This window comes from Sorghum bicolor, chromosome 7 (genome assembly GCF_000003195.3).
Source record: "Sorghum bicolor cultivar BTx623 chromosome 7, Sorghum_bicolor_NCBIv3, whole genome shotgun sequence".
Taxonomy (NCBI): domain Eukaryota; kingdom Viridiplantae; phylum Streptophyta; class Magnoliopsida; order Poales; family Poaceae; genus Sorghum; species Sorghum bicolor.
In genome coordinates this window covers 11,529,477-11,540,779 of record NC_012876.2, presented here as the reverse complement: position 1 = coordinate 11,540,779, position 11,303 = coordinate 11,529,477, and the positions used below count along the sequence as shown (strand labels likewise).

Sequence of the window (11,303 nt, the reverse complement as noted above, 5' to 3'; positions counted from 1 at the left end):
ACATGACAACTTGCTCCTCTACTGACACCCCTCCCTATCAGCCACCAGCCGCCTCTCTTTAAAAATAGTGCACAAAGCAAAGAAAGGGGCTCTCCTCATCCTAAGCATGGAAATACGCTCTACAACAGTGGAGTGGTCAATCAGGCTCAATATCCTATGTCTGTGCTGCTCATTTTGTTCCCTAATAAGAGGTGCTAGAGGGTTTGGCTCTGTTTTAGGTTCAGGCATTTTTCTCTTTAGCCTGGTGGTAACAAAAGACACTATCACTACTATTAAGGCAGCAACCTACCTACACATCATGTCATGGCTCAAAAAGGGATCCATCTACATGCATATAAAATACAAAGAATAGTTCAACTCATCCAGCCTTGCTAGGCATCAATGTGCTTGCACAATTAAGAAGAACAACATAGCTGCATCATCAAGATGATGCCTCTAGGTGTAGATAGTGGACAACATCATCGTCCATTTCATGAAATACCCAATCTAAGCACATGATAATCATAATCACAACATGCAAAATGAAACATGAGTAGAACATCATAAAGACCATATCATAAAGAAAACACATAACACATCGCACATGAACCGAAACATAGTAGAACATATCATAAAGACCATTGTCTTAGAGCAAACCCTAACAAATTGGGTAACTAAGAAAGAAGAAAGATTGTCGTTGGATTTCAACTTGGGCTCGGGGTTGTAACAACGTAGAGGAAGCAGATCTGGAGGTAGGGGAAGCAGATCCAATCAGAGACAAGGCAGAGAGGAGGAAGAGGCGTCCACCACCTCAGAGTCCCAGCACCAGCAGGAGCAACACAGTGAGTTGGCGAGCCTCGAATGCAAAATGTCTAAATTCATAAAGTTTTGCTTAGTGTTGTGGTAAAAAATTAGGGACACATATAAAGATGGCTATTGAGCTTGTGTCAAATATAAGAGGGCAACGTATCCTATGCAAACTAGGCATCCCGTGTAAACTTGTAAACTAACGATTTGGATCCTAGGATTATCATCTAATGGCTGTGTTAAGAGGTGGGTTACTTTTCCAAAAAACCCCTCCCACCGTCCGTCAGGCTGTCGCTCTGTCCCGTCCGTCTGGACGCCACACATACGTATCCGCTCGTATCCGTATCGTCAGGCCGTCGCTCGTATCGATTGGAAGGCAAGTCACGAACGCCGCCGCCGCCGGCCTGCACACGATCGGTCGCCCGATCGTCTCTCCCCACGCCTCGTCCGCCGGCTCGCCCCACGCCTGGCACTCGATCGGTCGCCCGCCGGCCTAGCCTTGGGATCCGACGACTGTGATGGAGGTCTCGTTTGGGGGCGATGTGCCTCGGCGTAACAAGTTCAGTTCTGCTGCCATGCAGTCATACAGTTCAGAACTTCGTTTGGCACCTGTTTGTGACACTGACAGTGAAGGACCGAAGAACAGGGAACTAGGGAACTTATCAAACCAGCTTAATTTTGTTTGTAAAAAAACAGATTAGTATTAGAATATTGATCAGCAGCAAACTTATCAAAGCTGCTATTTTTTGACCGCCAGTTGCTGTTCTTCGTTGCTGCTGTTCTTTGCTGCAATGAAAGGGCAAAGCATATATTGCTGCTGCTGCTGTTCTTTGCTGCTCTTTGCCCTTTCACACACAAAAAGAATATATTGCTGTTCTGTGCAGCTGCTGTTATTTATTGACCATCATCGCTTTTTTTAGAAAGAAACATCATAGTGCAATGAAATATTCAGAGTACACAAGACAAAGAAACAGAGTGGTACATAAGGGCAAAGCACAGCTGGCTAAGTTGTTGTATGAAATATTCAGAGTACACACGACCTTCCATGTCTTAACAGAATGGAGAACTAAGAAATTGAATTACAAGCATGTCTTAACAGAATGGAGAACTAAGAATGTCTCAACCAGCAACATTGAGGGGGCAATTACGTGCGTCATGAGACACTAATTGCTTGCATTTTCCACACATCCGTTTTCTGGGCGCCTTCTTCTCCTTGCTCTTCTTGATTCTTTTGCAGCGCCCTCTGGAGTTGATATCATTTGGTGGATGTATCTCAACTTCTTGTGGAATTTTGCCACCAAGGAATGATTCAAACTCATCTTGCTTATTGACTGTAGCAGCAGGAACGATATTTTGGAGAGGTTCTACAAGGTTTGATAAACTAGAATATAAAAATTCCATTCCTTGTTCAGAGTTCTTGGCCATCTGGATTAGCTCTTCAAACTTGTTACGTGAATCTGAAAATTTTCTCCCCATTGCCACCTCCACAGGATCTTTAGCCTTTTCATCCAGAAGGTTACCTTCCTCATCAAAGAACAATTCTCTATAAAATAAAGATCTGGTCAGAACTATTGCACATAAAAAACAATACGTATATGTAAAACAAACTAGGCGTGTAAACTCACCTTTTACACCTTATATCCCACCTCTTCATAAAATAAATTGGTGGTATCTCATTTAGCTTCTCGCCTCTAAGCACTTGAATGATATGACGACACGGGATGCCAAATGACTCATAAAATTTACAGGAGCACATACCAAACATGTTTAATTTGTTCATTTCAACCACTCGCTCTTTACCAGATTGGCTGCTGATGGTGACAATTTTCATATCTTCAGTCTCTGAAATCCCTTGAATAATGCACTATCTCTTGCAACCACTAGTTGTTCCTGAAACTTGCTGAAAATTTCATGAGTATATATGACACTACACTGCTTCTCCATGACCCAAGGTGTCATCAATTTACGGCTAGTGTGAAGACTTTTATTGTCGGCTAGCAACTCCTCTTCGCGCTGGCACTCCAAAGCTGTTTCAAACCTTAGCCAAAACTCAACAAAGGATAATTTTCGATGAATGAAGCAGTTAAAGAAAGAATTTGCACTCTCCGATCGTGATGTAGTCCTAAGGAGTCCTGCTAGAGGTATGTCCATAAAGTATGCTGGGATCCATGATTCTCGCATGTTGAACTTTGTGGAAAACCACTCATTTCCAGTGAGCACATACTTTATCATGACAGAATTCCATCGAGACTCAAACTCATCTGAATTCTCGGAGCCCCAAACACACTCATTTAACAATTTCCAGAAATCCTCATCATTTTTTATGTCGGACCCAACCTTCTCAGGTACCTTATCCATGATATGCCACATGCAAAATCTATGAGTTGTATTTGGTAGAACCTGAGCAATAGCAGCCTTCATGCTAGCATCTTCATCTGTTATGTTATGATTAGATGAGGTGCTAGTCCACCCGTAGCCTTAAGAAAGGTCTGGAACAGCCATACAAATGAGTCGATCTTTTCATCAGCCAGAAACGCTGCCCCAAGGAAAACACTTTGCAAGTGATGATTGACCCCAGTGAATGGCACAAACTTCATATCATATTGGTTGGTAGTATATGTAGAATCTACCAAAAGCACATCACCAAAAACACTACAATTTTTTCTACATGTGGCATCTGCCCAGAAGACACGCACAAGCCGTCCTTCTTTGTCCACCATAAACTCATAAAAGAAGGCAGGATTTGCTTCCTTCTTTCGCTCATGTTGATGCACAAACATTTGTGCATCAGCATCCTTGATTCTGCACCTCAGGTCATGATAATAGTTCTTGAAATCCCTCAGCGTGCAACCAACATGCTCAAATCCACCGTCAGTGACTTGGAGAAGTCGAAATGCCTGTGACGTGCCAATGCTAGCCTTATGACAGTTGAACAAAGTACTCTTTGCCCTCTCACTAACTTGACGATTGGATCTTAGCAGGTGCCTCTTATCTGGCGACACGAAACCATGATTATGCTCCTCGACAAATGACAATATTTGATACTTCTTCTCACTGTCAAGCTTGACAACAATACGTGCCTCACCACGAGTTTCCATCACATTTGGTGTCTTCCTTTTTTTTCCCGGACTGGTCACTAACTTCTTGAACGCTCTCCTTCCTGTACCCTTCTCTTGAGCACAAATACCGCTGGTAAAATATTTCCTCATTGTCCTTCTTATGTGCACCAACACGAACAGAGAAACCAGCATCGTATGCATATGATTTATAAAAATTCTCCGCATCCTTGAGTGTATCAAAAATCATTCCAACCACAGGCTTTTTATTTGCTTTGCAATTATCTACTACATTAGAAGGTGTTGTCCGTGGTGTGCTTGGTTCCTCAACGTGGGCTACAACTCCAGCATCGACGTCCATGATGGTCAGGATGACATCATCTGTGGCGGAATGAACGACGACTGCGTGATAACGACAACGTTAGCAATGATCGCAGTCAAGGTAAAAGTGAAGGTAAAAGTTTTATACGAGAAACAAACCTGCATCAGGGCCGTGTGTTCCTGAGATCGTGGCCTCCATTGCGGCGGCGTTCGTGGACAGCATGGCGGCCGACGTCGCCACCATCGGAGTGGAGTTCGTGGGTATCGTTACGGTGCCAGCCATCACAGTCGCAACGTCACCACAGGGGTCCTTCGTCTTCTCGGTGGAGGCTGGCGGCCGGGGCTCCTCCATCACAGCCGCAAAATATCGGCGGCGGCCGTCGGCGCTGTAACGCGTACGTGCTACCGATCGAGTGCTAGGCGTGGGGCGAGCCGGCGGACGAGGCGTGGGGAGAGACGATCGGGCGACCGATCATGTGCAGGCCGCCGGCGGCGGCGTTCGTGACTTGCCTTCCAATCGATACGAGCGACGGCCTGACGATACGGATACGAGCGGATACGTACGTGCGGCGTCCAGACGGACGGGACGGAGCGACGGCCTGACGGACGGTGGGAGGGGTTTTTTGGAAAAGTAACCCACCTCTTAACACAGCCATTAGATGATAATCCTAGGATCCAAATCGTTAGTTTACATGTTTACACGGGATGCCTAGTTTGCATAGGATACGTTGCCATATAAGAGTGACAAAAAAAATACGAGAATTGGCTAGGCCCAACAGACAACATGGGCCTACTCGACTCCTTAGTCCTTGTACATTTCCAGGGAAATAAATCGCCAGAAGAATTTAAACACCAACATCTCTCATTTCGTCTCCTCCGTGTCGCCGGCCACCCACTAATCCATCCGCTCGCTCCTATGGATCACGCCGCCGAGCACCTCGACCCCACCACTCCGGCACCCTCGTCTGCCTCCTCCTCCGCCGCCGTCGCCGAGGTAAATGCGTGGCTGGCCTCCCTCGCCGCGGAGGCGGGAGGCCCGGGCGGGGCCGGAGGGCGAGGCGGCGGCGGAGGTGCGGTGGCGGAGCTGTCGCTGGGGTCCGACCCCACACCGCGCGGGGTGGCCTACCTCCGCGCGCTGGCCTCTGCGTCGCAGGCGCGGTCCCGCGCCGCCGGAATCGCGGCTGCGGGGCTGCGTGCGCAGGCGGCCGAGTACCGCGCCGAGGCGGCGCGGTTGCGGGAGGCTCTCGAGCGGGCGGGGCTCGCGAGGGACGCGCTCCCACCACCCGCAGCCGCGGCGGCACGAGCTGTCGCTGCAGTCGCTAACCTCCTCGCCATCCGTGACACCGAGATGAGCAGGTGACTAGTTGCGCTAGGGTTCCGCGAGTATCGCATTATCCAAACGACACAGCTCTTATTTTCTCTGAGAGACGCAATAATTGAGAGATCTGCACTTCTGATGGGTACATATGCTCAGTGTTTGGTATTTTATTACTGCCATTGCATGAACGATGAACCTTCTAATTTTTTTTTTAGAGTTTAAGGGCCATGCCTCATCGTTCATAAAGATGAAAGGACAACGATTCAGATTACAGGGCAGGGTTTAAGCCAATCATTTCGAATCCAGAACAAAACCCAATAAAGGGCTGCCTTAGGGCACTCCCAATGCTAGAAACTACATATAGTTTTTATACTCATTAATTTTTATAGACACTATATATATAGAAACTATGCTTCCAATGGATAGTTTCTATAGAATATTTTTATATCCAATCACATTCATTCTCTCTCCATTCTTAGCCAATCATATCACTTTATGTCTTGGATTTGGATTTTGTGTATATATGGTTTCTATCTTAGACCCAGTTTCTATGATTTTTACTCTCTCTCTTTAATAACTACATTGCCACATCAGCAAAATGAGTAGGTGGCACTGCAATTAATGTCTATAGAAACCATGGTAGTTTCTGCACTGGGAGTGCCCTTACAACCAGACAAACTACCAACATTTGTTACAAGAAACCACATCTCTCTGCAACCTTATATGCCCTCCAGCTTCTGATCCCCAGAAATTAACAAATCCAACGCTTGACTGGAGGCACTCTGCTATTTTTGCATTCATATTTGGTTTGGATCCACACTAAATTGACTGAACTAACATGACTTCATGGAACTCAAAGCAAAATTGTAAATTGGAAACATGTAAATCTATGCCCTCAATGTTGTAATTGTATGTACAAGCAATTTCTCTGATGTATGTATTGTATCTGATTTTGCTACTTTGTCATAAACTCTGAGGAAGCTAGTGACTTTTTGGTCTTTGGGTGGTATAGGAACTGTTACATCATTCTTTTTTGTTTGACATTTTTTGTTTGACTATTTTCTAAAATATTTGTCATGCAGCTTTGTGGTAGCAAGTGCAGACTTGTCTCTGAGGCGAGCAGAGGTGGAGGAGAAGAGGGACAAAGTGCATAAGGAGTCAAAGGCACTACTTGATTACACGCGGAAGGCCATAAACAAGCTTACTGAGCTGAAGAAGTTAGTGGAAACCTGTTCTTTTCATAGTTGGAGTGCTCACTAGCAATGTTTTCAAATCGTCTAATCGGACCTAGTCGCCATGGCATCGATAAGGTGATTAGTCGTGATTAGTCGTCGATGAGCTCGATTAGTCGAGCCTAGTCGAGTCTAGTCGTCCCCTATGTACGAGGACCAATATACTATACAGTATGTAGTTTAAGGTTACATAAAACAATATTTAAGACAACATGGATGGTATGGATCACTTAGACACTTCTGAGATTTGATTTCTGAAGTGTCCAGAATTCCACATCCCAGACTCCATCTTCTTGCTGATTTGCTGCTGCAACAACAACAAACAGATAAGATGGAGGAGGAGGTACACTAACCATCGGACGAGGAGCTCATCTTCGAAGGAGAGGGAGGAGGCGCCTGCTGCTGGTCGCTGGAGTGGGTGGAGGCACCCATGGCTGGAGAAGGTGAGCCGCTGATGGCTGCAGAAGCTGAATGGATGGAACAGACTGCAGACCAGCTCCTGCCTGTTCGATCAGGAAAGAGAAAGCAGGGGCGACTGCTGTGCAGATGCACGGGTGAGGGGTGGGAACTCGGAAGCTAATAAAGCCCTAATGGGCCGAAAATACAGTTAGTCTAACAGGCCAGCAGGCCAGATGCCAACCCAACATAAAAACAAAGTAAGCCAACTAGTCATCCATGCCCTTGTCGTCTGATAAGCGATAAGTCTTGATTAGTTGACGACTAATCGGACGACTATATTTCTAGTCGCTCTGATCGAATTAGTGACCATAATCGGAGCTGGGGGTCCGATAAGGCCGACTAATCGTGATTAGTTGGACGACTTGAAAACATTGCTCACTAGTTACTAATCATTGTCACCTAGTTTTCTGTGTCAAACATGATAAGTACTTGTTTCTAGGATGCTGGAAAAATTCAAAAATGATGTGGAGAAGCAACAAGTGGACCAAATGGCAGATTGGCAAACAAAGCTTGTTATGATGGACTCCAAGGAGCGGCAGTATATCCTCCAAGTCTCAAATTATAAGGTGAATAGCATTTTGTGTGATTTATATTAGGAGTTGGCTTTTGCTTGTGCTTCCTGTTCTTGATTTTGACATGCTAAGTGTGGATGACAATCCTAAACAAACTTTTGCTTATATTTTTCATTTGTAAAGAAACCTATGCTTGTTTTTTTTGGCTAGAAACTGCCAACTATTGCAATAACTAGTGAGCTATCAATTTCATGTATTGGTAAATTGGTTAATTACTAGGCTAGGTACAGTAATTCTAATATATGATTGTTGAACAGAAGGTGCAACGCCCAAATCTTTAGTGTACTTTTGGATTGTAAGAAGCTTTGATAGACTTACCACAGTTGTTATGCAATTATGTAGCCAGCCTTTCTGATTGAACTTTGTGTTTCAGCAAGTGTTGTTAGTTCAACTCTACGTTTGCTGGATTATTTCCTTAGTATGGAACTTCTAGTTTTCAGGGGACATGTCTTTATAAAGTTGGGCTGAAGCACTGTGTAACTGCTAACTTCATAATTCTTGGCTCTCTAAGCAGTTGAGCATATCCCTCGAATACATATGCTAAGCTACCTTCAGTCTTCCATGTAGACATGAGGATCTAGAGATGTATAAGTTTGGCTGGATTGTTGGAAACAGGAATAAACATAATTTGTATAGGTTGTGAAGCTTTGAAATAATAATACATTTCTCCATTACATGTTTTCAATGCCGTGATTGATTATGGATAACAAGCGATGAACAGAGTCATAACTGCAAATTGAAAAATCTGATATTGTTACTACAAATAGGATTTTACCACCATTTTAGAGCTAATATGGTATTTGTTTTTCATTCTTACCAAGAGCTGCTTACCTCTTTGTAGGTCAAGTTGTGTGCTATTTGATAAAAAAAAATAAACAAAAAAAGAGACCAACCTAGGGGTAACTAGGTGGCATTTTATTAAGAAGAAAATAGGCACCCAAATTCGCCTCGATGAGGACTTGAACTTGGGTGGTCTAGGCATACATCCACACCCTTGACTAACTGACTAGCTCAGCTTCCTTGCTATTTGATACACACTGTTCTCTGATTAGCAAATCTGCTTCGATGCCTTACAGATTTGTTGTCTTCCTATCATTATCAGGCAATGCTTAATCGAGTGGGTTATACGCCGGAGATCAATCATGGTGTGTTGATGGAAATGGCTGAGCATAAGAAGGATCTCGAGAGGAAGACAAAACCCATAGCCGATACATTAAGGAGCTACCAGGATTTGCCTCCAGTATGCCTTTTGCCGTTTGTTTTTTTTTCTTTTTTCTGATGGAATCCATTGCTAATTATTGGGTACTTTGAAAATTTGTAATCAGGATAAAGCTCTAGCTGCACTAGCTATAGAGGACAAAAAGAGGCAGTATGCAGCCGCAGAGAAGTACCTAGAAGATGTGTTGCAATCTGCTCTAACCACAACTGGCCTATAATGTGCATAGTTTTGTTTGGTGTATCTTACATGTTGGCATTGGTTTAAGGTCAATGGTAATTGACTTGTAATTTGCGGCTTGCTTAAATAACTGTGTAACATCTCCCTATCTTCACCATAGAAATTAAGTTCTGTTGCAGTAATGATCTTAGCGACAACCAAGACACTCGCCAGTGATCTTGGCCTGTTGTGTATGTGTGTGTCTTGCCTTAATGTGAATGTGATTTTGGATGACCAGCTTGTCTAGAGATGAGCTTATGTGGTGTTTTAATGGACATACAGTTGTGATAGCATATGCATGTTCTTGTTTCTCTTTCCTTTCATACATTCTATCATATCCATACCAAATTTGTTTGTAGCATTGGAAAAAAAAACCTCAATTGCTGAGGTTAACACTTTGTATTCTGTCATTTATGTATGATTAAATATTGTTTTTATTGACATAGTGGAACGAGGGCAACAGATCTTTCAGTAGCATTAGATATTTAGTTCTAATATTGGATCTCTTGATGCTCTAGCCCAGAAATACGCTCTTTACCAAATTTTGGCTATAATCCTGTTAGGCAGACAAATTATAAGGATAAACGTGCCATATATTCCTGGACAGATTTTTTGGAGAGACTGCAAATGATTTCTTCATATGTCTACTTTCTCCAATATAAAGCTAGCATGTTTCATTTTCTTAATGCCATGAGAAATTTGTATTCTTCTTTCTTTTCACATTCTGTTTTTCTACAAGACATTGTTTGATGTGAAATTTAGTTTTTCTTATAGTGTTGCATTGCATGACAACAGTTTCTTGTTAGAATTATATTTTTCAATGCAGGAGGTAGATGACATCATACAATGTGAAGACAATCTTTTGGGCACGAGCTCTACATCTTGTTTAAATGTTCTGATTACACTATTCTACCCCTGATGCTAACATTTGTTCCTTGTCTTGCCTTAGTCTGTTTCCTGTAAACTCTGCGTGGTGTGTAATGCTATGTACTATAGTGAAACCTCAGAAGCAAATATAGTAATGAAGAAAAGGTCTACAGGACTGTTGGTTATTTTCTTGTTAACATTTTTGTTGTAACTATCCATAATCCATCTTTATAGACACAGTTTTAAGCTTGCTTCGTGTTCATGATTTATTGTTTAGTTTATCAGGACAGTCTTTTTGTTGGTACTAAGCTGAATTTCTTTGTTTATCATGCGATTTTATGGAACATACATGAAAATTATAGCATTTTTTTTAATAAATAAGAAAAGCTTTCAACATTTCGAGCATTTTGCCCTAGTGCATTGCCTAATGTGATCTAGTTTCCTTCAGTGTTGGCTTTTAGATTTTACTGGCAGGTACCAGGAAAATAGGAAAAGTGTGTACATCAAATTTCACAGAATATATGACAGCATTAGAATATCAAGATCATATCCAACATAAAGAAGGTGTGCTTCCCCATGGAGAAAAGGTATGGGGGCACTAGAGTTTGTCCCAGCATGATCTACACTATTGCGATAAACAGTTTTTATTCTCATAAACCATATTGTAGGGACTTGGAGTTCATGGATCTTCAATGGAGTTGGACTAAAGCCTTTTTTTTCTGATCTTTCTTATAAAGGACAAAAACAAGCTATTGTCAGTGCAATTGTGCTTCCTTGCAGTAAATAGCCATGCCTGTGTTGTGTATGGAGATACACTATAAAACTCTTATATGTGACTGAAACTGTTTTTATAGACAAGTGTTACCTTAGTAATATCTGTGCACGTATGATTAATGTGAAGTTCTCAACTTTCATAACCTAGCGCACCATTATGGTCTGTTGGTCTCTGGAATCTAGGGATGAAAACGGATCGGATACGAACGGATATCACTGATATCATATTTGTTTTTATATTTTTGGTTGAATTAATATCAACCATATCGGATAAGATAGGATTGGATGTCGACATCATAAATATACGATTCAAGTATTCAAATACGGATACGGAATCGGATATTGAATATTCGGACTCGAATATGGATAGATCTAAACCTCTCTAAACAAATTCGGTCTTGAATACGGTCGGAAAATATCCATACCGTTTTCATCTCTACTGGAATCTTTGCACATGTAAGCAATTAGCTTACCAGCACACCT

At 42.7% G+C, this 11,303-nt stretch overlaps 2 protein-coding genes across 2 annotated transcripts; one reads left to right on the top strand and one right to left on the bottom strand.

Annotated features, from left to right (window-relative positions):
* On the bottom strand, positions 1,906-4,386 carry LOC8086099 (protein FAR1-RELATED SEQUENCE 6). The gene is made up of 5 exons (XM_021465581.1): positions 4,323-4,386; positions 3,928-4,244; positions 3,455-3,848; positions 3,011-3,263; positions 1,906-2,329 (listed from the first exon to the last, which is right to left on the bottom strand). The coding sequence occupies exons 1-5, from the start codon at positions 4,384-4,386 to the stop codon at positions 1,906-1,908; spliced, it is 1,452 nt and encodes a 483-aa protein (XP_021321256.1).
* Positions 5,002-9,490, top strand: LOC8073230 (AUGMIN subunit 1). Its single transcript, XM_002445224.2, has 5 exons — positions 5,002-5,519; positions 6,564-6,698; positions 7,612-7,738; positions 8,847-8,984; positions 9,070-9,490. The coding sequence occupies exons 1-5, from the start codon at positions 5,080-5,082 to the stop codon at positions 9,178-9,180; spliced, it is 951 nt and encodes a 316-aa protein (XP_002445269.1). The 5' UTR covers positions 5,002-5,079; the 3' UTR covers positions 9,181-9,490.

What these genes read in the sequence shown, in the direction of transcription:
- LOC8086099 (XM_021465581.1), bottom strand. Translation starts at nt 4,386, where the DNA reads ATGCTGTCCACGAACGCCGCCGCAATGGAGGCCACGATCTCAGGAACA. An exon ending in AACACACGGCCCTGATGCAG is followed by an intron (nt 4,245 to 4,322) that starts GTTTGTTTCTCG and finishes GTTATCACGCAG; the next exon opens with TCGTCGTTCATTCCGCCACA. An exon ending in CTTCTGGGCAGATGCCACAT is followed by an intron (nt 3,264 to 3,454) that starts GTAGAAAAAATT and finishes ACCTTTCTTAAG; the next exon opens with GCTACGGGTGGACTAGCACC.
- LOC8073230 (XM_002445224.2), top strand. Translation starts at nt 5,080, where the DNA reads ATGGATCACGCCGCCGAGCACCTCGACCCCACCACTCCGGCACCCTCG. An exon ending in AAGCTTACTGAGCTGAAGAA is followed by an intron (nt 6,699 to 7,611) that starts GTTAGTGGAAAC and finishes ACTTGTTTCTAG; the next exon opens with GATGCTGGAAAAATTCAAAA. An exon ending in GCTACCAGGATTTGCCTCCA is followed by an intron (nt 8,985 to 9,069) that starts GTATGCCTTTTG and finishes ATTTGTAATCAG; the next exon opens with GATAAAGCTCTAGCTGCACT.